Source organism: Desmodus rotundus, chromosome 12 (assembly GCF_022682495.2).
Source record: "Desmodus rotundus isolate HL8 chromosome 12, HLdesRot8A.1, whole genome shotgun sequence".
Taxonomy (NCBI): domain Eukaryota; kingdom Metazoa; phylum Chordata; class Mammalia; order Chiroptera; family Phyllostomidae; genus Desmodus; species Desmodus rotundus.
This window is the reverse complement of record NC_071398.1, coordinates 98,110,730-98,137,643: the sequence shown is the minus strand read 5'-3', so window position 1 is coordinate 98,137,643 and position 26,914 is coordinate 98,110,730. Positions and strand designations below refer to the sequence as shown.

At 40.5% G+C, this 26,914-nt stretch overlaps 1 protein-coding gene across 3 annotated transcripts in view; it reads right to left on the bottom strand.

The window, feature by feature from the left end:
* KIFAP3 (kinesin associated protein 3) overlaps positions 1–26,914 on the bottom strand; it is a 118,397-nt gene that overhangs the window by 20,915 nt on the left and 70,568 nt on the right. For all 3 annotated transcript variants that reach the window (XM_071220047.1, XM_053914657.2, XM_024553572.4), the window contains exons 18-19: positions 16,893–17,082; positions 8,442–8,541 (exon numbers count right to left, since the gene is read on the bottom strand). In XM_071220047.1, the coding sequence (XP_071076148.1) occupies positions 8,442–8,541; positions 16,893–17,082 (290 nt within the window). The remainder of the gene's footprint in view (positions 1–8,441; positions 8,542–16,892; positions 17,083–26,914) is intronic.

The window sequence follows — 26,914 nt, the reverse complement described above, 5'->3', positions numbered from 1 at the left end:
GTCTCCAAAAACTGCTCAGGTCACCAGATTGAAAATCAACACAAAGTTAATGGGGGCAGTTCTGTCGCCGACTTTCTTCCTGCTAAATGTCAAAGGAAAGTAAACCACTTAAAATACTTTCCCAAGTCACTGGTATAATTTCTCTACGGTAACACATCTTCCCAAGTTTCCAGAACTCTAAGCCTTGATTTTGGCTTGTATTTCTATATTTCAGTAAAGTTTACAATTTGCTAATGCTGATGTGTGATAATCTAATAAAATTTGGCCTTAAAAGTTATAGGCCCAATCTGCTAATAAAACCTAATTCAATTCTCCCTGGGAAATGCAAATCATTAGTGTCCAATAGTGGAACCGAATTTTCTTGCCTTTTCAAGACTAGAAAGAAACTGTCCCTACAAACAGTCTAAACAAGTAAGACTAATATGTAAGGATTCATTTACAGGCATAAAACAGCAGCATCATGTACGTAAACACCAACATTGGTTCACTAGCTAAGTAAGTGATCTGCATAAGGCACTAACCCTTCCAGACTGAGCTTGTCCCACTCCTTTGGTCCTCATGTGCTTACACAGCATGATCAACGTGTAGAGGACTCTGGGGACTGACTGTTGTCCTTCAGGCAATTTAATAGTGGTGAATGATTTAATGTGTCACTACGTTCGTAGCAACTTGCCCACAAGCAATCTAAAGCACCAGTTTGCAGTAAATCATGTCAAATGTATTGAAGCAAAATAGGTAAACAGCAAGCTGTGTTGTACCAGGAAACCTACGGATCACCCTGAGAGGAGATGACATCCACCCTAATGCTCTCGGAAGCACAGGTCTCTGGGAGACGGAGCCGCTGTCCTGCCACGTGGAGGCAGGCAGGGTGTGATCCTGAGAGTGAGGCCCCTTACCAAGCTCAAAGGCTTCAGGGTTTATTAGCTGTCTGGTCTGAGGCTAGCCCCTTAAACACCCCTGAGACTGAACTTCTACGTTTGTTAAATCGGGGCCATACTGCTCTCTGCGGTATCGCTCACACACACTTGCTAAAATGAGATGCGTGATACACGAGCGCTAGCAATGCAGGTTTTCAGTCTTTGCAGACTTGGTCTAACAGAAGCCTCATACATTTTATTCTTTGGAACTCTTGGAAGGCTCCTAAGACGTTCCATCCTCTGAAGTAATAAAGAAATAACTAGCAGAACTGCCACGGGAGTATTTACAAAGGACAATACAACCTAACGTAAGGGCTAAGTTAGAACAAGAGTCTCGCAGTGTGAAGATCATGGACTTGGCGTTGGTTCCATTTGCTCCTGAGAACTAGGTTCTAGAGCTACTGCCATTCTTGCTTGCCTGCTTTCACGATCCCACGAACTTTAGAGTAAAATCACTTCTTCACTACTTCAGATGTATTTTCCCCTAAATACAGTATTACTTCTTATGAATGGTTTTATTCATTTCAGGAAATTTTACCATTCATGTCTGATTGGTTAATACTGATAAAGGTGGGAAGAACTTAAAATTTTTTCTACTGATTACACCTAGGAGTAGCTCTTGTTACTGAACTTGAGATACGTGTTTTACTTACATTAAAAACAATATCATTGGATAACTAAATACAATTGTAATAAACGTTGCAGATTTGGATGTTTTCAAATCGAATAATGCACTCTGAAATAAAGCACCTTTTAAAGGTAACACAATACGGTCTTATTACTGAACCCCACTGTTTCTACAGAGGTTCTACTCTATGTGCTTCAGTCATGATTTAACAAAATTCCTTTTAAACTGAGAAGCAACTCTTGCAAATATCCCAAACTGAAAACAGCTAAGAATGAGGACTAGGGATCTGAGCAAATCTGCAAATCAAGAACAAAGAGTAAATGAAATGATAACAGTGCCTTGTGCAAGCATTCAGTAAGATTTTGTTTTTTTAATTTTATATATTATTTGATAATAGGCTTGTCTTAAAATAACAATATATTTACATATTAGGATTAAATCAATGAATCTGTTGCCGTAATGTTTTAATACATGCAAATGAGTATAAATGGAATGACTAAATAGTCCAAACACACTGATTTCATTACAAGAATTACAGATGTGGCAGCAATGTACTCAATCTTCCGTTATCAAGACATCATAGGTGAGTAACATTTTTATCAAAAAAGAATTTTGAATAAGTGGCAAACTATAAGCTATCTGTGGTCAATTCTTTAAAAAGTGAGGAATCTTATGTTAAGTAAATATCTATTATCAAATGTACCTATTTTGACTTTCATACTGACTTAAATCAGAACACTGATATAACCTAATATGTAGAAAAAATCATGTGGCATAAAAGTAAGTGCTAAAAATAATGTTTATTGCACAATTAGGTAAGTGTATCTCACTACACTTGGTGGATCTATTTACTTTGACATACATTTATTTTATTTACATAATTTATTTATGCAGGATTTATCTTTGATTACTTCATGAGGATAAACTCTTAGAAATGTAGTTACAGACTAAAAGGAAGTGAACAATTTAAGGTTCCTGTTCCCTATCACCACACACATCCCACAAAGGCTTCATCCATTTAAATTCCTAGAGTATGTCAGAGTGCCTCTTTGCTCTGCCATGTGGGTATCAGCATTAAACAGTCGTTGGCTATTGATGGACAAAATGGAATCTGGCTGCTTTGTTCTGTGACCACTGTGTCTGGAAAAGTTCTAAAGTCAAGAGTTTTGTTAAAGGTTCTGTGAAGGATGTTCTCTGCTGAGAGAGATAGAAGATGTTAATAAATAACAAAAAGACTGTTCATTTTTTATGAAAACTTAATAATGCACTAAATAAAGCTGTGATTTAGTTAACGATTATCTTTAAAAGATTTCATAAATATTTACCAATTTATTTAGTTCCTACAACACTGCTGAACAAATGGTTGGTCTCAACGTCTGTCAAAGGAAATATTTCCTGAAGTTTCTTTCCGTTTTGGATGCTTCCATACAATGTTGACACTACTGCCACCGTAACAAAGGGAACTAACACACTGTTAGAACAAGTGGGAGAGTCTGGGTTATCGATTACAAATTGATAAAGGACTTAGCAAACAAGGGATTTTACAGGCATATTTACTTTCCTTTCAATATAAAAAAGTTTGGATTGGCCAAATTAAGGGTTATAAGAGACAATAATTTCATTTCTTCTTTGAATAACTCCTCTGAAATAATCTCATCAAACAGAGGTCTAGGAATAATATGTAGTTCTTTCTTTTTTATTTCTTTTTTTAAAAAATTGATTATGCTATTATAGTTGTCCTGATTTTCCCCCCTTTGCCCCCCCCACCCAGCATCCCCCGCTCCCTCAGTTTTGCACCCCCACCCCCAGCATTGTTCACGTCCATGGGTCATGCGTATAAGTTCTATGGCTACTCCACTTCCCATACGGTATTTTAAATCCCCATGGCTACTCTGCAACTACCTATTTGTACTTCTTAATCCCCTCACCTCCTCACCCATTCTCCCCTTCCCCCTCCCATCTGACAGCCAGTATGTAGTTCTGTAAACACTACGCAATGCGTTTTAGACAGGGAATATGCAATTTTGAGGTGTTCTTCTCAAGGGAAAAAAATACTGAGTAAATAGTTGAGTATAATCAAGGCGTCCTAATAGCTAAAATAATAGTCTATTTTTTACACATAGAGTCTTTGTCTTAGGAAAAATTACACATTTAAAAACTGAATAAAAGGTTATTTCTTATATATTAAGGAAATATGTAATTTGTTAGGTTTACTCAGCATGATTTTTTAAGTAAAACTAACAGTTCAACTGTAATGTTTGAAAAAATAAATTGAGTGAACAGAATAAAAGGTGTATATTTGTAACGTGTAATTCCTATCATGCACAGAAAAGTCCATGCCAAAGTATGCTAAGGAAGAGAAAAAACGAGGCAGGCCGTGAAAGAGACAGGAAATGAAAGTGTGAGCATCGGAGGGCTTGGACAACGGCCCCTCCCGTGCCCCTTGGCTTGGGGGGGGGGATGGCCAGTGGGTGACCGCCTGCGCGGCCACAAAGAAGGACTCCAGGCCCTCGGAAACACATTTCTCAAAGCCCCAAGGAAACCTAAGCAGCCTCTGTAATTTTTTTCCAGTTTATGAAAATTGGATTCCTATAAAAGAAAAATGGACCATTTTTACTGCAACAAAAACTGATTTGTAAAAGCTGGAAGCAGTTTAAAAATACTCAACATGAGGTTCTTGTTAGTCTTGAAAAGTAAGAGTTATAATAAAAAACGGTCCAAAAATATGGTGCGGATACAGGGTAAAAAAAAGAAGGCAGGGGAAGAAGAAAAGCTAGTCTTACTCCTATTATTTTTAATTAGCTTCAATAGCAAGTTCCACTTCACTTTTAACACCAGCTCACGCACAGGGAGAAGAAGATTTACATCTGACCCCCTGGCATCTGCAGGCAACTCCACAGCTAACGCCTTGGAGCCCTGACGTAGTCCACATCACCCCTAACACATTGGGGATTCTGGCGCCAAGGGTTCACGCTGATAGTGACACGCTGATGTCCAAGCCCAGGATGCGCTGTCCAGTGGCCACATCTACTCTGCCGCACGTCTAGGCACCCTTGTAGAATGGGACGGGAAAGCCCCCACTGACTTGAATTTTAAGAAAAAGACTAATTTGAACTACTTAAACAATTCTCTAAATTTGGCTCAGTTTCCGCATTTTACAGGTAGGTGCAATGACTAAATTTTGCCATTTTAGGAAGAAAGTGAAGGATTTTACTTTGCACAATTAAAAAAACAACCTCTTATAATAATTGGAATTTATTCTTTATCCTGCAGGAACTTGGGACCGCCTACTCGACCTGAGCCCAGTGACACCGATAAGTTAAAAACCCCAACGACCCAAAAAGACGCGCGCACCAGCCACAGAGCGTGCCTCCCGGCTTCTGCCACATCGTTTCACGTTAAAAACAACAATAATAATTCATAATTCACATTTCATGCGTTCCTTTTTTACTATTCTTTCTTCAGACGGCTTGACAGTGCTTACTTATCAAAGATATGTGGTAATAAACAGGAAAAGAATTGGTAACTCATCTGGCCAATTTCCCTGTTTAAAAAAATACTCAAAATAGATAGCAACCAGCTTTTTCAATACTCAAAATTCAATCAAGACGTTATTTCTTTCATAGCTAACCCAAATTCTTCATGTTGTCCATTAGATCTGCTTACTCTTATCTCCAGAGTGAGGATGAAGAATGAGAGTTCAACATTACTCTTCGTATTTCTCAAAAAATATTCCTACTTTGCTTAAAAGCAGTTAAAATAAAAAATTTTAATAGTAGTATTTTAAGTCAACATTATTTGATCTAATAGGCTTTAAATTTACCTATTGGATGTCAGAAGCTGAAAGGTAGCCATTAGTTTAAGATTTCACATCTGGGACATTTTGTGGCAAAATTTTCATGCCAAAATATGTGAATAATTATGTAACAATTTAAAATACTTAAATCTTAGCAGAGTTATAAAATAATCCAGATAAGATCTATGGTTTGTTACTATCAAAGAAGAGCATAGAAATCCTATTAAAAGAGAACCCTAACCAATCAAGAATGATTGAATAGAAGCAAGAGTAAACGATTCCAGAGTAGAAAATGTGGAAAGGACAACTGAGTGTGGGCCACACCTTAGACTTTCTCTGTCTCTCTGCTGATCCAACAGAGAGTTCCTTCTCATTTGATCTACTGCCTACAGAAAAAAAAAAATCCTAAGGAAATTCACTGTAAATTATTTCTTCTGGAAATAAAAAAAGAAAACGATACAGTCACATGATTTAAAGGCTGAAAAATTACAAGAGACAAGAGATGAAAGACTTAACTTTCTCAGGGGAAGTTCTTTTTAAAGGGCAAACAATTCTCAAATCAAAATGATTATAATAAATAAGTATATCACTCTTTTGATTTGAAGAGCCTATAGTAAGTTTTATTAACTAATCCTTTAAGCCAACATTACTGTGATGTGCTTTTTATGATATAAAAGATGTTACTTAAATGTTTTTACCTTTGTAAATGAACTGAGAGTACAAACGTAAGAGAATTTTCCTAGTCATTTTTAGAGAGTTATTAACAAACAGGCAAGCAAAAAACAACCAGAGACATTGAAATAAGGAACAAACTGACAGTTACCAGAGAGGAGGGGGAGAGGGATAATAGGGGAGGGCCATCAAGGAACATGTATAAAGGACACATGGACAAAGCCAAAGGGGATAGGTTCGAGGGTAGGAGGCAGGGATGGGGGGGGGGTGGGGGGAAGTGAAAATGGAGACAACTTTACTTGAACAACAATAAAAAAATAATAAAAAAACAAATAAAAATTAAAATTAAAATAAGGAGTTATTAACAGAGTTAAGAATAAAACCCTGAAATCTTTGGACAACGGGCATAGCTTAGTCACTGAGTATAGGCTTCTTTCAAAACATGTTTATTGTTTTATAAAATGACCATTTTTGAAAGCCAGAAATGAGAAGTTTTGCTGAATTGAGCTTGTAAATTATTTTGTATATGCAATTTTAATAAAAATGTTCAGATTCTTTAAAAATTGCATAATTATATAAAAACGAGGGTAAGTCTTTCTTAGGTAAGTAACGCTAATTAGTATCAACCTGCTTTCTTTAGATTGGCAGTATCTGAAGGAGATGTTTTTCATAGCTAACCTAACAGAAATGTTTTGCTCACAGTGAAACATAAATGGCAGAACAATTAATCTTGTAAATGCCATCAGCAAAATCTTCCATATAAATATGAGGATTATAAACCCAAGTCATTTCTTCCTTTTCCAATTATGTTTTAGAAAACATTTGTACAGGGAACTGTCCCACGATGGAGTATAGTTTTTACAATGATTAAACAGAGTCTCCATTTAAACAATTATAGCTAATACGGACAGAAACATCAGAAGTGATCAAAAGCCATATGCTTTCTGGTATGTAACCATGTTTAACTTTTATTTCCTACGGCAAGGAGTTTCTTACCATGACAGTCCAGTACACCAATAAAACTTTCTAAAGTGCTATTATAGATTTAAAGTCCACAACAGGATACTGAACTACATATACGGTATCACATTTCACGTAATAACTACATTTTCCACCATGCTTTTAAACATTGAGTCCTGATATCAATGAGTCGTGAAACCAATATAGTGGATTGGGACTGCATGTCGAAAATAACAACAGAATAAAACAGAACGTATCACTGTGCGTTACAGGAAGTAAGAGTCATTACTGTTCTAAAGAATTTTGTTTACGTATGTATAGTATGTACATATATAAACAAATGGGTAGGTGTGCACTGGCCAGCGACACGAGAAGTATTTCTTAATGAGGGACAAAGCAATGCTCAGAAGCCACTATAGCTATGTTTCCTTCTAACTCAGGCATCATGTTTGAAGACATGTAAACTCTGGAGATACACAGACCTGAGTTCACTTTCTTCTGCAACATCCTCCCAGTGTGAGTGGCTCACTTAAATTACTAGAGGCTTGATTTCTCCATTTGTAAAATGGCTATGACAATATTTGCCTTAAAACGTAGCTGTGCAGTTAAAACAAACACCATGAGCACTTGTAAAATAGGTTGCACACAACAGATGATCAGTAATGGTTGTAACAATCACTGTTGGATTGAATTGACTTATTACAAGTGATCCATATGAGTTATAAAATATTAATCACAATTGTATTCTTCCATTTAAAAAATACATAAACACAGCCTCCAAACAGAAAACAGATTATGTGAATGAAAAGTACAAATTTGGAAGAGGAAATTAAGTAAATAATTTTAAGAAAAAGTAGTCTTAATGGCAAATAAGACTATAGCTATTCATGAGAATAATTTAATGTGAAATTTCAACAGTCAGTTTAAATTCAAATATTCCATCTCCAGGAATGATATGAAGAAGAAAATACTTGTTTACACATTCTGGTAAAATTTTATAAATCAATTGTAGAACAATCTGACACGTCAGATTTTTTTTTTCCTTAAGTATTTTATTTGCATGTCATCTAGGGAGAAAAAGTTTTTAATCAAAGCATCAACTTGTTAAAACAATGATGTCTAAGTAATTGTTAAAATACATGTATTGTGTCCTTATTTTATATTATATTTGATTGGCTTTGGAAAACAATCCGAGCTCATTAATTTGGAAAAAGTATTGTGTCTTTCAACAGACAGCCTGTATTTTCCAAAGTGATGAAGCATATATGTTTTCAGATCTGTGATTCCATTTTTTACATAGAAAACATGACTTCATAAATTAAAATCAAACCAGCATGTCCTTGAAAATATCGAGCACTTTCCCTCTTTAATGAAAAAAGATAGAAAAATGGGGAATGAAGAGAATTTCTAGCTTTTCAAAAACAAGGGAAACATCATATATTGGACTTTTCTTGGAAAGACTGTTTACCTGCCGGGAAATGAATGCTGCCCACCTACATCTCCATTTTGAAGGTGATAGTCATTGAAGAAATCTGGACTTATGGCTCCTTCAGAGGTGATTAATCCATCTAGGAAGAAGGAAAATGGTCACTGGTAAAACGTACTTGTAGGGAATAACAAGGAAACTATTCTATCACGGAACACAATACAAAATAACTTGCATATTTAACCTGGAAAGAACATTTTAGCATGACATGCTCTTCTCTTGGGAGTATGACCAGAAGACCACACATCCTTGGTTGTTCTTTTACAGCACTCCAGTGCAAGCGACTCAAAGAGCGTGGTAGTGCTGAGCCTCTACGATGTGGCAGTACCACACCAGTACAGAGATGAGTAAGGCCACCGCTGCCTTCAAGGGCTCGCAGTCTGGTGGAGAAGACAGCGGGAGACGGCGAGGCAGGGCGCCACGGACAGGGAGCATGGGCTGGGCTAAGGAAGCGGAGTGAGTGAAGACAGGCTGACATCAGACAGCAGGCTGTCGGAAAAGTGCAAAACTTCAGTGCACCCCGCATCGTATACTCACAGAGCTTCATCTGTGTAGCACGATTGGGGAATTAGATATTTCAAGCAAGTGAGATTCTAAAGAAGCAATGCTTGACAAACCTTAAAACACGCACACAGACGTGGGTCAGAAATCTTTGTAAATACGTTTCGTGAGCCCTGTATTTTTACAAAGCGTACAGGATGTATTTAAATGCTTTTTGAAGACTCCGTCTTCATTATACATGTCAGTTACTACATAGCGTGCCCTAGTTTATTAGACACGCTTGACTACGTAACTCTAAATGGCTCTGCACTACCACGCTCTTTGAGTCCTTTTTTGCAGCGTATAAAGTGCTTCTTTTCCTAAGTCCAAGTTTTATTATTACTTCTTACTGATTTTCAAATAACATTGTTTTTTCACTTGCTCCACACTGAGAATCCAGATAACCCACTATTGACACAATCAGGAGCGAGTGAAGAGTAATCTGAGGAAAAAGCATCTCAGGGATGGCTTCGAGGCTCTCCTATGCACAGAGCAAGTGCAGTGTAAGATCCGGCTTTTGTAGTCGCTATCTGGAAAGTCCTGAGGCCTCTTAAAGTTCCCTATTTTAAAAGCAAACTGGCCCTGGCCGTGTAGCTCCATTGCTCAGAGCATTGTCCTGATACACCAAGGTTGTAGGTTCGATTCCTGGTCAGGGCACATACAGGAATCAACCAATGAATGCATACATAAGTGGAACAACAAAAATCAAGGTTTCTCTCTCTCTCCCTCTCTAAAAGTCAATACAACATAAAATAAATAAATAAATAAATAAAAAGAACGTGTTCTGGGGTGTTAAGTGACCTCTTGGTACATTTGGCCAGGTCACACCCACAACACCGAGTACAACTCTGGGACGTTGTCAATCGTTCAGTCACCGGATGGCCATCTTACACCCACCCCATGCAGTACACTCCCCCAGGTCCCGTGGTAAAGGCAAAAACTATAACACATGTTTTCTGTTATCAAGAATCTTAGGTTAAGTGAAATATAAAACAAACATTTCAGATATAATTAAATAACACATTTCATTAATAAATGATATACAACGGGAATGGATGGATGAGGTCTGTCCAGAAGGTATCCAGCCATGTAATATGAGAAATAGAGACATTTATTGAAGAAGATACAGATATAAGAAACACTGCACTTAGGACAATGATGCCTCAGTCCCCTTCGAATTAGGCACCTTGGGACCTCACACAGCTCTCCCAATCGCCATCAGCTGCCCCGTCGTATTTTCCTGAATCTCACTGACAGTTTGAAATCTCCTCCTTTTCAAAGGTGATTTTAGTTTTGGGAAAAGCCAGAAGTCACAGGGCACAAATCTGGGCTGTAGGAGGGCTGAGTCACCTGGGTGATTTCATGTTTTGCCAAAAAACTCTGCAGATGTGATGGATGAGTGGGCACGTGGTTATGATGAAGCTGCCAATCACCAGTTGCCCATAACTGCGGCTTTCTGAATCATCCGAAGAGTTCCCACAGAATGAATGTTCAAGTTTAACACCAAATTTGACACACATTTGTTGCTCTACTGGCTCAGTCACAGTACACATGCTCACTCAATGGTGTCTACTGCCCCCACTGACTAGTACAGTGAAGTTGTCATTGTTCACACACGTGCATTCCAGTCCACTCTCCTTGGCTGCCAGCTTACATTGATGTTGTGCAAACTATTCTCGTTATACTAACAATGGCTGGACTTTTCTCCAGACAGACCTCGTGTGTACCAAATGAGCACAGAAGACAGAAAAGCTGTAGAGGGAACACCATGTCTACAGGGCTTAGGAAGCCCTCCCTGGGGTGGGAGGCGGCGGTGTAACTGACGGGAGTCCTGAAAGGCAGGTCAGTGTTAATGGCACGACCTGTCTCAGGAGCAAGAATATTAAAAATTGCGTGAACGGAGAAAACAATAGAGTTGGAAAATGAGTAAGTGAGGCGACCTGTATTTCCATAAGACTCCTGTACTACTTATTTGGTACATGCACCCATAAAGACGTCATTATTTAATTGTTGAGTTGTTAATGAATAACTTTGGTATCTGTCTTATTACTTTAGTAAATTTAAAATACTTAAGAGGTAGCTTAAAAGTGTCTCATATTTAGACCAGTTTCTATGTTTTCTGAAAGTTAAAGATTCCATACGTAAAAGAACAGCTAAACAAAAAAAGTTACAAAAAAAAGAAATTGTGGAAAATGCCAAGATATCATAGAGAATTGAGTGGTTAAAAAAATTAACTTTATATGGCTCTAACACTTTGTGAAAGTGTGTCTAAAATTAATCAGTTTAAGACCACAAAAATCAATAAGCTCCTCTGTTAAATTAAAACCAAATAATTGAGGATCAGGGTTTAAGAAATCCACCAATTTTAGATGAACAAAGCTAAATAAAGTGGCAAAATAAAATGTATACCACATTGTGAAAATGAATACAAAGATATTCAGCATGCCAGTAGACTTCAGAAATAGATACAACTAAATAAAAATACACCTGAAGTATATTTTTGAGTTTGTTACAAGAAACATGACCCAGTGAAGTGAGCCAGATTAGGCAGAAATTAAATTCAAGAGAACTGCTGTCAGGTCCTCAACTCGTCACTTTGCTTCGGAGCGCCCACTGCCTTCAAAGGGAAAGTGAGGAGCAGGGAACCGGTGGGACGCAGAGTGGACTGCGACCTGGCAGCTCCTGGGACAGATCAAACGGAGTGGTTCTGAGTTTACGGGCTCGGCCAGGAGTCTCACACGCCCACAAGGCAACTCGGTCAGCAATATAATAAGCCTGCTATTGTGTGAGTAAAAAACAGAAGATGTACACTTCAGAACTTATTTTCTAACACCCCAGGACACTGCAATTCATGCTGCGAACCCCAGCTCCCACTGTGCCCCCCATGGCCTGGCAAAATTTAGGCAACTCTAACACATGAGCCGTCTGTCTTCACTAGACTTTCTTTATAATTCAATAAAGTTAAATTATACCTTAAATTAATCCTCCATTCAAGCACCTCAACTTCTTCAGAACTATCTGTTTCTCAGCATCCCGCATCCAAAAGTAACTGTTTACAGAAATACTAAAGAAGAACCACACATTCTCGAGTACAAACTCCAGATAAATCGAGGAGGGTCCCTCTCAGGCTCCTACTCTAACCTCCTTGCTTCACAAAGAGCAACAAGCAACCAAAGAGCTTCTGTCCCGTTGAAACAACCAGGGAACCAGCAGAAGACGGATGACACCCACTAGCGCCCTCTGTAAGCTGCAGGCACTATGTGCACTGAGGCTAGTAAACTACATGGGGCCTCTACACCATGGCTGTGGCCAACACACCTTTCCGAGGTGTTCCAAGTAGTGATGCCAAACACGCTCCCGAACCAAATGAGGGTGTGTCGGGATGAGGGTGAAATGACAGCACAGTTGCCGTCAGCAGAGCTAATTTATCCGCCTTCTGACTCCTGAAAGTCGGCTCGAAAACTGGCTTGTACACATTGTGGGCGACAGTAAAAATTACAAAAACGTTCTCTTTTTATATATTGTTCTGAGATAAATGTTATTTTTTAAAGGCAAATGAAAACGTGCCACGGGGCTCTTTGGGGACCTAGTTAACAGTGACACTGGCTGTGTGAGAGAAATGGGTATCAACAATGAAGAAAATGAGAGAGAGAAAGGACTAAAATAGACAAACCATAACTTATGTGGCTGTCTCTGATAAAACACATCACAGAAACACACACATAAATGAAAACTATAGTTTTCTGAGACAGAAAAAAGCCATTTTCAGCTTCATATTGCAGCAGTATATTTACATGCCAAATGGCAAGAATAAGATTCACCACCACTGACGAAGACCAGCGTCCAAGTGGGATGTCATTTAGAAACGTGCAGCAGCGGTACAGCTCTCCTGTAAATTCTAATTTGCCCCCCACCGTGGGTGAATGTGCTACCAGCGTGATGGTCACGACCAAAGAGGAGATTCATCTGTGATTACAATGATCATAATTTTAGACTCTAAGGAAAAAATACTGTAACTAAAGGAAATGCTAGATCCCTGTTCCAAATGACAACACTAAGATCCTTTAAAAAAAATAAATAAAAGCAGGAGAGAAACATACATTTTAACAAATACAGTCTGAAAACACAGAAGGCAACCCCAATGCCTAGGAAGTAGCAGATGATAACTGCACTCAAGTAAAAGATAAGATCCAGGGAATTATGGGCCACTTAGCTTAACCTCTGGCTGAAAAGCTCGTAAACCTGCTTCAATCAGAAGCTGCCTCAAGTTTCCCGGAGACCCGGTGCCTTAAGCAAGAGGGCTCAAGCATTCGAATCTGCAGTACTGCCAGTTTCTCTGAAGTTTCTGAAGATACCACTGCACACAGTGAAGGCCAGGGGGTGCTGTCTAGATTTCTGTGATGCACACCAAGAGATTCCACAGAGGTTCATGCAGTAGATGAACTAGTCATGGAAAATAAACTAGGAAAAATAATTAACTAGCTAACAAGATAGATGGCTTGGTATGAGAACGAGACCTTTAAATGCACAGCGACATAATCTCCACTGTCGAATGTCCTCCGCATCGTGGCCACAGGCAGTAAAAAACAACTGTGAGTCTACGTAGTGATAACATTTCACTCTTCACATGCTTACACTGATTTATTTTTCCAACAGCATTGGCTGTTTTGCAATTTTGATATATAAAAATATATTTAATTTAGATTTCTCACTAAAGTCTAAGTTGTACATTTTAATTATTAAATACCTTACAGAAAAATATTATTTTCATTTAAGAGGTTAATTTAAATAAACTCATTTTAAAAATCTGTTCTAAAATTCTAATTGTACTAAAACAACAAAGTTGAATACTGTGATGGTTAAAAGTTTGACTCAGTTCTGAAAACTGTAATTGATTCACACTGAAAAAGTAGCTCTCAGTCTTCAAAGCAAGAAACCTGATTCCAAGAAATTCTGATTTCTGTTAACAAAAAACTCCTATCATATATATTTTCTATCACTGTACCTCATGAATATCTGCATATGTAAGGAACAGCTGCTTGCCATTACTGAACTGAGAAATTCCGGTTGGTTGAAATTAATGATCTACACCATCTGGTTTGAAACACAAAGCAGTATTTCATAACTACTGTGAAGTTCAGTTAGGAAGAAATCTATCTGATTTCTAAAATGAAGTACCAATTTTCCAGGATTCAGTATCAAACACAAAAACCAATGCAATGTGTACGGGCAATTTGCACAATGCACGAGTAGGAAAACACAGGACGCAGTGCACGGCGGGAGCAAGTGACCATGGTTCGGACGTAATTACTGTCAGCTTTGTATTTCCAACCTGCTACAGATCTTAATCCGAAACCCTTTCCTTCCACTCCTAAGCTAAACGACTTCCACGAAGTAATGTTAACACTGGCAACTGTGAAACACATTAAAAGTAAAAATATGCAAAATCTTTGTGCCAAACTCATCCCGGGAAAATGGCAGTATGGCAGAATCAACAAGGTCCTAATATATGTGGGGTTTTTGTGGAAATTAAATTTTACCTTGAAAACACTGGCAGAGTTTAGAAGGAAAAGCTATCGCTATGTAGTACCTGCCTCCTCCTACCCGAAAAGAGTCACCAATGGAGTTTACCACTCTGAAACTAGAGCAAAACCTTGGCCATATTAGACTGTTAAAATGAAACGCATGGAAAACAAAATATAAATTAGTGAGTTATACACTGAAATGAATAAAGAAAAATAAACATTACATTTTTAAACAGAAATCTGAAATCCAGAAGATGTTATTTTAAGTTATTTATTCTAGAATGTAATAAACTAAGAGCAATTAATTTTCCTGGTCCCCACCTTTTTTATGGAGATTACATCAAAGACTCACTTGGAAAAAAACAACAGTGGGGAGAACCAAGATGGCGGTGTAGGTAGACACACTGCGCCTCCTCGCACAACCAGAACCGACGGAGAATCGAACAGCAAGGGGGACCAACACCAAGGAAACAGAAAATAATCATTCCTCCAGACTGGTAGGAGGGGCGGAGACGGCACTGGGGTGGAGAGGACTCGCGTGGCTGTGGCGGGACTGAGACTGGCGGAGTGTGGGACAGATGGCGCAGGCAGTCCGAGCACTAGCAGACCCTGCGGTCCCACATTTGCACAGATAAACCCAGAGGGCCGGACTCAGAGTGGCGGAGAGTGGGGCAGGCAGAGTGGCGGATAGCACATTGCGGCACCACATTCGCCCACAGATAAACCGGACGAACGGCGGGCAGAGAAGCAGACCGCTGCGCAACCCAGGGCTCCAGCTCGGGGAAATAAAGCCTCAAACCTCTGATTGAAAGCGCCCCTGGGGGTTGGGGCCGCAGGAGAGACTCCCAGCCTCACAGGAGAGGTTGTTGGAGAGACCCACAGTGGCCTAGAGTGTGCACAGGCCCACTTACTCGGGAACCAGCACCAGAGGGGCCCAGTTTGATTGTGGGTAGCGGAGTGAAAAACTGAAATCCGGAGGAGAGTGAAGCGGGCGCCATTGCTCCCTCTCGGCCCCGCCCCCACGTACAGCATCACAGCGCAGCGACCAGCATTACCCAGCCCCGGTGAACACCTAAGGCTCCTCCCCTTAAAGTAACAGACGCGCCAAGACAAACAAACAAAAAAAATGGCCCAAATGACAGAACACTTCAAAGCTCCAGAAAAAATACAACTAAGCGACGAAGAGATAGCCAACCTATCGGATGCACAGTTCAAAGCACTGGTTATCAATATGCTCACAGACTTGGTTGAATCTATTCGAAAAACAGATGAAAAAATGAAGCCTATGCTAAGAGAAACAAAGGAAAATGTTCAGGGAACCAATAGTGATGAGAAGGAAACTGGGACTCAAATCAATGGTATGGACCAGAAGGAAGAAACAAACATTCAACCAGAAAAGAATGAAGAAACAAGAACTTGGAAAAATGAGGAGAGGCTTAGGAACCTCCAGGACACCTTGAAACGTTCCAACATCCGAATTATAGGGGTGCCAGAAGGAGAAGAGGAAGAACAAAAAATTGAAAACTTATTTGAACAAATAATGGAGAACTTCCCCGATCTGGCAAAGGAAATAGACTTCCGGGAAGTCCAGGAAGCTCAGAGAGTCCCAAAGAAGCTGGACCCAAGGAGGAACACAACAAGACACATCATAATTACATTACCCAAGATTAAACGCAAGGACCTACGTCCAAGATTACTGTATCCAGCAAAGCTATCATTTAGAATGGAAGGGAGGATAAAGTGCTTCTCAGATAAGGTCAAGTTGAAGAGGCTCATCATCACCAAGCCCTTATTATATGAAATGTTAAAGGGAGTTACCTAAGAAAAAGATCAAAAATAGGAACAGTAAAAATGACAGCAAACTCACAGTTATTAACGACCACACATAAAACAAAAACGAGAGCAAACTAGGCAAACAAGTAGAACATGAGGGTTGTCAATAAGGGAGTGGGAGGGGGAGAGGGGGGTAAAGGTACAGAGAATAAGTAGCATAGATGATAGGTGGAAAATAGACAGGGGGAGGGTAAAAATAGTGTAGGAAATGTAGAAGCCAAAGAACTTATAAGTATGACCCATGGACATGAACTATGGGGGGGGAATGTGGGAGGGAGGGGGGTGGGCAGGATGGAGTGGAGTGGGGGGGGAAATGGGACAACTGTAATAGCATAATCAATAAATATATTTAAAAAAAAAAAAAAAACAACAGTGGGTTAACAGGTTTACTTGGCGCGTACTGATGTTACGTCTGCAATCATTAGCAGGGGACATTTATAGACTACAAGAGCTAACAGAGCTTGGGAAGGAAGGAGCAAGGCCAGCAGACCCAAACCCCTCTTGCCAGCACGCAGACGGTTGGCCACCAGCTCACCTGAGCTGTAGAAAAGGTCGGGTCTTTCGAGAATGTCCCCTTCGTGGATGTAGGGCTCGGTGCGGTCGTCGCCGAACACGTACTGCTCGCTCTCATCCACCTGGCGGCTCTCCACCATCTCCAGCCACTGGGAGTTGTGCCAGCGGAACTTCTCGCTCTGAATTTTCTTGGCCCATTCTTCGTCATACTCCTATTGAAGACACGGAGTCAACTATTATTAGGTGAGCTCAGGAAGGAACGCCCTCAGCACTCGGACTTTTATCTCGCGAGAATTCGGGGGGCTGTCATTTGGGTCAGAGGAAACATTAAAATTACCTGTTCAGGATGATTTTACACAATAATCAATGAAAATCAACTAAATACATATATTAAAGACATCTCTATTTGGATTACCAACTACTAAAGGCAATGGCAAAACCTGGAAAACTTTGAATTTCACAAATTCTTTATCACTCAAATTGAGGTTAGCAACCAGACTTCCCCTTCCAAAGGGTTTCGTGGCTGTAATTATTCGTGGCACTGATGACAGGTGGTTAAGCATTAAGATGACATCTTCTGCCCTTTTTGTTCAGATAACACTTTTCAGTAGGGGAAAAAGCACTAATAAAGTATTTCTCCTAACTACTGAAATGGTTACTATTGAAAACAAAATAATAATGTCTGTCTTATTTATGCATAATTGCGTCTTTATGTGTCTGTCTCCTGCCTCAGCCATGAACTCCTAAGAAGCAAGACTGTGGCTTGTTCGCTGCTGTGTCGGTAGTACCTGTTCCCAGACAGCGTCCTTGGTGAATGGTTCTGAAGGACAAAAGGCAAGTTATGATAACATACGGCTGAACCTATCCGGCCTCCTACTTTTCCCACAGGCTCTGGCTCCTTCTGACTGATGTGCTTACTCACCGATTAATGGACTGCGCCACTGACGGTGCAGGTGGAAAAAAACGCTTCAGGCATTCTTAGCCTGACCCTAGGGTTCTTAGTTTTAAGTCCTCCGTCCTTAGCTTTGCCACCCAAGTGGACAGTTATCTGGAAAGGAGGTGGACGCGTACGAGCTAACAGCGCTGTCCTCCAACGGTCAGCTCGATCGTGATAATTAAGAGATGGACCAAATAGACTTTGTAGTCAAACAGTTGAGCAACTTTTACCCAAACTGAGGCTCAACTGATACTGGTGGAGGTAGGAGATGTTTTGGGGCTATGGTACTGCTAACGGCAATTTTGCCGTCGAATTATTAAGTTTCCCTTCTTTCTAATAGTTATCCATTAACATTCCTATGAGTTGTCAATTTCTTAACATAATTATTTAAAATTAAATTATATAAAAGTAAAGGTATAATAAACATTAATTATTGCATTTTCCTTTAAAAATAATACACATTTATTAATTCAACTGTTACAATTTCAATATTTAAAGCACCAAAGGAGATTTTTTACTCTAAGTTATATTTTCAATGCTAACCTGTATTTGAAATTGACAATTTATAAGTAAACAGTAAATCCTAATCCAAATGCCATGTCATGCTGGAACAGTTACAGTGATTAGATACAACAATTTAAACAATTATTCAATCATTGATTATACATAAACTGCCCTACCGAAATGAAAAAATACAGATAAAGCATTTACAAGACCTATAAACCTATATTGAAACCACTTAATGTTAGCCACTACTGTTAATGAATTGAAGTAACAGCTCTCTAAATTAGGCACCACAATCACTGCCATTTTACAAACGAGATGGCGACGCCCGGAACACGGAAGTAACCTTGGGCAGCAGTGTGGAAAAGGCACTGAAACGGAGGACACATGAACACTTAGCGGGGTCACTGCAGAGAGGGTTCTTCAGTGAGCGCATGATCTCCAAGGTCAACTTTCAGCTCTGATATTCTATGCAGGGGCCCAACTGCTGACCAAGCACCGATATGGGAGGAAGTAGCCTCTGGTCTAGTGAGTGTACCACACACTGCATTCTCAGTCACCTTCTCGCTGACCTGGCCACACGTGGGAAGGTGTTGGGGGAAAAGGGAGTGAAATGATAGTAGCACAGAGATGTTGTTACAACAAGTTTCACTGGAGACAGATTTTAGTGATGACTTTGGGTTTCCAAAGTTAAATAAAACACTAAGTGGTGCTAATTGTGCAATATGGCCGAGGTGATTAGCTTCAAAGTAACAGTCTAAATGCTAAGCATTAACCCTGAACCTCTGTAAAGCGCACACCTCCGGAAGCACCGCACACGTGGGTCCATACGTGCACAGTGCGTGGGCTCGGAGCCGGCTGCAGAAAACACGTCGCTGTCACGTTGGAGGCGGCCAGGTCACTTAGGGGTGACCACAGGCATTTATAACAGAAGAAGAGGGCAAACTCACTTCATCATGGTGGAAAAGAGTTTAATGCATGAGCAAAATGAAAAATGATATGTTAAGACAAGGAATTCTCCACACTAACTGGCTCTTTTTCCTAAAAGGTTTAGTTATAAGTCACCAAAACTCCCAGGCATATATAAGCACACATAAGGCATATGTATAGTTACATATATACATTATAATAGCAGAAATCCTATTAAATGTACATTAACTACTAGGATTAATTTAACTGGTATTGTTTCTTTTATGAATACTAGGTTACTTCACTTGGCAAGAGGTATAAAACTACCTTTTCATTTTGACAGAAAAATTTTAAATATGATTACCTGAATGAAGAAGTATTCAAGGAATATGACAGAAAAACGTGATTTGATTGTTTTATTACAATTTAAGTTAAAGCATATTATTTCCTAGTGTAAGAACAGGAGTTAAAACCCTATCGAGCGCCCAAAGCATATAAAATACTGGGTTTGCCTCTTTACTAATAACTGTGAAATGCTTCAGAGGTAGGTATAATTGAAAAAGTAAATCCTTAAACCACATAGCCATAAAATGTATTTAGCCTAGTAAGTAATGCTCTGAACAAAGAAAAACATTTATGCTTATTCTAGGAGCTATCACCTTCCACCCTTCTCATAATTTTCCTGTTCTACTTTAACATTCCTCTCCCTCTTTCTCCCTCCCTTCTCCTCTTGGAACATAAATAAATTAAAAAATAGATTTAATAAATGTAGAAATGTGTTACAAGGATGCTGCTTTCTTCACATATAGCCCTTCTAATTAAGCCTCCTCATCACCTTTGAACTTATAGCCATGTTCTTGTTACTAAACCCACACGTGCGTGCCTGTGTTTTTAAAAAGAGACTACTCACATGCCATTTGAAAGATCCAAACACAGAAACCAAATGTAGCCACAAGCATCCATGGCTAAGTTTGGACACCAAAGCCTGACTTAGTGTCTTGGGCACAGACCTAGGACCAAGTGTGCTAAGACCAGCCTTCCGCGAATCTGAATTCCTTTCAAGTTCCGTCTTCTCTCTTTCATCAGTTTATGACTGAATCAACCCACAGAACCAAGGCATCTCTCAGCAGCATAAGGCCAAAAAGTTATAGTAGCAATGCTATAGACTGTACTGTCATCTGCCTTATTACAAATAATTTTATTTCAATTTTAACTATTTCTGTACTACAAAACCATAGTGATGGTTCGCATGTGCGTTACTGTTTACAGGGTAGCACAATGAAAACCTATGGTTGTCTCCAGCTTTTCAGAAAAAAATGAAACAAAAAACCCAGCTTCTCCTTCAGGACACACGACACAGGACATGCTATTCTATACCAAGCTGTATAATTATGCAGAGGTGTCCAACCTGCAGCCTGCAGGCTGCATGCAGCCCAAGATGGACCAACACAAAATCGTAAATTTACTTAAGACATTATGAGGTATTTTTGTGATTACATGTCACAATGTATTTAATGTGTGGCCCAAGACAACTCTTCTTCCAGCATGGCCCAGAGATGCCAAAAGGTTGGACACCCCTGATGACGGTATAGAAAATTATGTTTTGCAAAATATCCAACAATGATTAGAGATCCATACTGCAACGAACCCACTACAATGACAAGTGGAGCTTTCCCGAGAGGTGGCCTTGAGACTTAACAGTTACATGTGGCTTTTGTCATAGATCACAAAGAATAGCAAACTGACCAAGCAGTATCAAGGCCTGCAAGTCTCCAGCAGTAAGAACACAACTTTTTTAAATACTTGGAGTTTTATGTTACAAAACCATCGAAAGATGAAAATTATAGAAAAAAAATACCCATAGAGAGAACCACAATAAAAAAGAACCTGTTTTCAATGACTTCAATTCCAGTATTAATAGCTAACTTTGGGAAATATTTTAAAATATATATATTTTAAATTTAGAGAATAAATATCAAACATTATTAAGATATTGTACTTGTGCCACAAAGGCTTGCTCTAACTTGTGATAACACGGCCTTAGGTATTTGAATGTTCCGCAAACATAGCATCCTGGAACGAAGCGTGATTTTTTACGAGGAACACAAAATATATTTAAATCATTCATTTCTCTTTTTCTTTAGTAGTAAACACTGATTAGAGTTTTGATCTTTGTTTTTGAAACACTGATTTTTGTGTTCTAGATTCCTTGAAAATCAAGTATTTCAGCCGATGGCCACTGAATGTCTACTCAGCCATTGTCGCTCCTAGGCCAGGGCTGTGGGTCCAAGACTTTCAGGCTTGGAGAAAGGTCCCAAAGCGAATGTCGGGGATTGACAGTAAATGTGAAACATCTGCCACCTACTTCATCATTTTAGAAAAGGAAAAAAGGTCATTTTAACACTAAAAATGTAAGCAAGACAATCTGAAAGTAGGTAAAATAGATACATACTTTCCCAAGACAAAACATGTTCAGAACCTTACATTTGCAATCCCTCCCCAGCCCTGGTCTCTTTGCGTGCATCTATCTTGAGCTCGCTCTCACACTTGTGCTCTCTCTTTCTCTCTCTCTCTCTCTCTCTCTCTCTCACTCACACACACACACACACACACACACGTACGTTTTGTTTATTTCTCTTCCACTCCAGTGAAACGCAGTAGAGAGGCATTCTGGACTCCCCGGGCCTCAGCGACCTTCCTTGTCTCCTTTCAAGGAGCAGAATTCAACAGCCCTGGCAACGCCACAGCCTCTTTCTGTCTCCGAGTCTGAATCCACGGAAGTGATAATACGGCGCGGCATAATGCAAAGAACATTGGGTCAGGAGCTAGGAGACCTGGGTTCTGGTTCTAGCTCTGACATGAAGAGAAGCATGAAACCTTTTAAAGGTATGTTGATCTTTTGTCTCTGGTTCTTCATTTCTAAAATGAAACAAATCTAAGATTTACCCAAGTTCTAACATTCTATAAATAAAGGTGCATGATTAATACCATTACTTCATAAAGCTGTTGAAATGATTATCCACCCCCCCACCACACTGAAGAATACTGGCAATGTAAGTTTATTTGAAAAAGTTAAATAGCAACTTTAAATGAATATCCAGTGGCAAAAATTTAATCAATTCAGCACACATCAATTAAATCTATTCCCTCAAACCTCCGTGCCCCACCTCTCTGCTTCCCCCTTCCATCCACACTGCTCATCAGCAGTCAGGAACTATGACACTGAGGAATGGCACAGCCAAGCCACGTCATGAAAACCCATCAAACCGTGTGGAAATACTCTGGGAATACAAGGGTTGTTCTTTCCTCACATTTGAAATGCCCCTTTTCACGAGGAGGGCACCCTGACAGCCTTTGAGGCTCGAGTTTGTCTTATATTGAGAGGTGTCTCATCTCTTCTCTTCTCTCCTCTCGGACCCTGATAGCATGATCTTAGGCACTCAGTTTCCAAAGATTCTACAGTGTCACGAAAAACTTATGGCTTGATTTTATATGGGACGTGCCATCCTTTTTGAAGTCCTCTATCACTTTGTTTACCACTTAACCACTGAGACGGGTAGGAAGCCTTAGCCAGCCTGTTATCAGAGCCTGTTCCCTCTCAGGAAGGCCCTTTGTCATTGGCTTCTGCCACACCTTGTATGTGATTAACACAGTACAGGATAACACAGTGCTACACAGATCTGCTTTGTGTTCTATAGCTACTGATGGAAAACAGACTTCCCTTTCTCCTTTAATGTGGCAGCCCCTAAGTGAGGATGTAATATGGTTTATTTAATACAACTCTTCATCCTAAATTAAAGCAGATCTAGAGTAAGTTAGTTGTTCATTAAGGTTAAGTAAGTTAGTAGCTGCTAAGAAGATGCCTTTTATATCTCAGAAATTACTTCCCCCAGTGATAGGTACACAATACGCACGTTGAGATGCACATAATTAAACAGTCCCTAACAGAGGTGCTGACCTCTATGCACAGCCTCCCTATTTTGCAACAGTACGCTTCCAAGTGTTGCTCTTTAGACATGACTATGACATTTTCTGACCAGACCTCACAGAATTATCTCTCAATCTCTGTTTAAAGCGCCGAGGGGGCTCATCTGTGCAATATCACTTAAGTTATCATGTCCAGTCAGGCCGCAAAGTAAAAGACATAACTAGGTAAGCAAGAAATCATGATCTTTATCTTTCATGCTATGCTTGAGTTCTTTTAAATACAACTGTTGCCAACTAAAAAAAACCCAAAACAACAATGTAGATGCAGAGGACAGTCAGGGATACACACACATCAATATATACACACGCATATATACACATACACACATATAACGTACAGTAGGTCCTCACTTAGCATCATCAAGATGTTCTGTGACTTTAAGCACAACAACATACAAAACCAACTGTACTGTGGGCTAATTAATCTAAACAACAGCTAAGTTCCTAGGGCATCTCCTCAACGTCCAAAAGAAATGACTTTGAACAAGAAGAATTATTTGAGGACCTGGGCTGTGGCTGAGTATGTGTGTGCTCACTCGTGTGCATGAGTTCTAGAAACCTGCACAAATATCCTAAATGTCTGCCTTTCAGGTTTATGCAATGTAAAATGAACTCCAAAAGAGGGCTAAGCAAACTTATCTCACTAAACCCAGCTGCAGTGTATGGAACTCAGGCATAAAAATCAAACTTACAAATTTAGACATGAAAATTTACCAAGATTATAAAACAAGAACCAACTCCACCTATTCAAGAAAGAACATCTTAGAAATTCTGTCAACAACTTAGAAATCCCTGCTCTGTACCCACACCCGACCTACAAGTCAACTGGAAGTGACCACTACCTCCCCATTTTACCCAGTTCCTACCCACTCCCTAAAATAACCTGACTTTTAATGCTAACCCTAATCCTAACCCTATGAAATTTCTCCCATAACTTCCCTTTTAAAGATGCATGAGCCATTTTTAAGTGCCCTTCCTTACCGGCAGAATCATTAATAAACTCAGATTTTTTGTCTGACACAAGCTTTCCCAGTAATTTTTGTGGAGATCATAACAACTGATGTCCTAGAGGCTACATGTAAACCTACGTTGGTTTCTCATTTCAATACACCAGTCTTATTGGATACAATTTTGTTTATTCTGGAATGAAGATACCAACTTGTTTTCCAAGCTTCAAATACTGGCGCTAGCTATTAATTCCAGATGGTTGAAATGCACACGATCTGCCCACGACCATAGAGCTCCTGACAGAGAGAGGGCCGCCATCGAAAATGTCAGTGACAGTCAGCCTGCGAAAGTACCAAACCCTGTGTGCTTGTGGCTGGCCAGACGGAAGCAATCTTCACCAGGGAACTTGGTACCTTCCGGTTCCTGGAGACACCCCGTCGCTCGCTGCAGTGTGCCATTGGTACGGGGCAGGCATGGCTAGGGCCACGCAGTGGTGCGCTCCCAGAGGCCAGCTCCTGTCTAGACGACGGGATCCTGGCGTTCTCTAGCGTCCAGACTGGAACCTTACGCATTCCAGGGGGGTTGTGCTGTGCAGTTTGGTATTCCCAGTGTCTATTTTAGTGTCTGGAACACAGTGCATGTGCTTTATAAACATGTGTTAAATGTCTGAAAACCCAGCATGTTGGGGGGGACTGGCTTGGCAGCTGGGAAAGAATTTAAGTGGTTCTCAACTACTTCACACAAAGATGAGGAAGCAATGAAGGGTAACAATCTACCTGGTGTTTTAGATGCCTTCTCCATACAGAGGGTCTGTCCTTTCCTTCACAATCCCTGATGCTTGGAAGAGAAAGGCAACTGTCAGCAGCCAGAGACTACCCTGGGAAGACCAAGAAGCTACTAGGCTCCTCCCTCCCTGCCTCCCTGCTCCTCCCTGAACCTACCCTATTCTCTGCCTCCCGAAAATACACAGAAGGCCCAGCCAGACAGGCGACAACTTGCTGATGAGGCCACAGAGACCGCATCACCAGACATGTCATCCTGCGTGGTACAAAGAGTTACGACCACCACACATCTGTTTCAGCTCACCAATACAGGCTTGGGCCCAAATACATTAAACAAATCACCACTAATGCGACATTTCCACAGTTTTGGGGACAAGTACTGTACTGCAGAAGGCATGCTTCCTTAACGCTTGCAAGGCATCTAATTTTTCTTAGTATTATTCCATGCTGTCTGTCTTGAGTGACAAAGAAGTTTCTTTTCTTAAAGATGAGTTGCGTTAAGCTACAAATATTCCCATTCTCTTTCTTGGTATTTTTTATAAGACATAGTCATGCTGAGATACTAGGAAATCACAACCTAGAGGTGAAAAGAGTCTCAAGAGATCACCCACTTCCATGCTAGGTGGGCTTCTAACGCGCTGTTCTAGAAAGTTGGTTACTTAGCCACGACTGATGTAACTGGACGGAGACTTCACATTCTCCCTGGACAGCCTATTTCTAGTGTTTCATCATCTGTGCTGTGCCTAATCAAAATTTCCCCTGTTTCAAATTAAGTCAATTTCCTCTCGTTTTATTCCCGAAAAAGACGCAGGACAAGCAAACAACGCCCTGAGTCAGGGTCAGTAATGGAGTCTGTGCTCAAAAGAACCGGAGGCTGGCAGCTGCGTCCCACGGGGCCTGAGCAGCTTTCTGCTCAGTGATGAGTGAGAACACCCACTCCTCAGATTTCGCCCAAGTAAGGAGGCCCAGAGAGCTAGGAGCGGAAGTGTGGTCTGAGGTTTGCTGACAAACGGGGTCCAAATCCCAGTAAGCGCCCCCAGCTGCAGAGCACGGCGACCCGACAGAGCTGCTGAGGCCCTCCTGCGCTGGGCACGGTGGCTCCCTGTCGGTGCACCGTCCTGCACGAGGCCTCCAGTTAACTGCCCTATTCAGTTCATTGTCCTGACCTGAAGTTTTAAAGTGCAAATTCAGCCGTCTGCAGAACAGTCCTACATAATAAATAGTAATATGTCTGGCTAAAATATACACGCCAAATAACTTCCCACAGTAAAAATCCAAACGGTCATCTTCCCACACCATTTTAAAAATTAAAACGAACAGAAACTAGCATGATTATGTGAACTAACGAAAAGGGCAGTGTTGATCCAGAGGTTTAATCTACATACGAACTTCTTAACTGGGCCCGCGTTTCGGTCCAGTCTGAAAAGAACACACTGAGTGGCCATCATGTGGTGGTTGCTTCGCAGACGTCCCCTCCTGCCCTCACAGGGACTCTCCCACCTCAGGAGGGTCACTGAACCTTCGCAAAGGGAAATACACTGCCTGAGAGTATTCAGCAGGTGGGAGGACTTGAATCAGGGGTATTCTAGATGCAATGCCTGGAAGACCAAGCTGCCCCTTCAAAGATGCCAAGAGCTGAATCTAAGACCAGAGCCCGGCCCAAGGGAGCAGAAAAATGTTTTGGTAAGAAGTTGCTGCCACTGGTGCCATTCCCAACTCTCAGGCTAAAATTGAACCTGGGCCTTGAGTCTCGTAGGTGTGTAATAGCCAAAGGTCAAGAAACGCTCTTTCAGCAGAACGCGGGACGTTTGCAGGGCTGGCGCCCTTCCATCAGCGGCACCAGACACCTCTGTTCTCAAAGACGTAGCTACAGAGGTGACTCAGCGGAGTGGCCCAGCAGGACGTCCAAATCACATGAATGATTCACATGCGAACCTCCAGTTACTTGTCCAGACTTTTAGAATGCTGCTTCAAGTG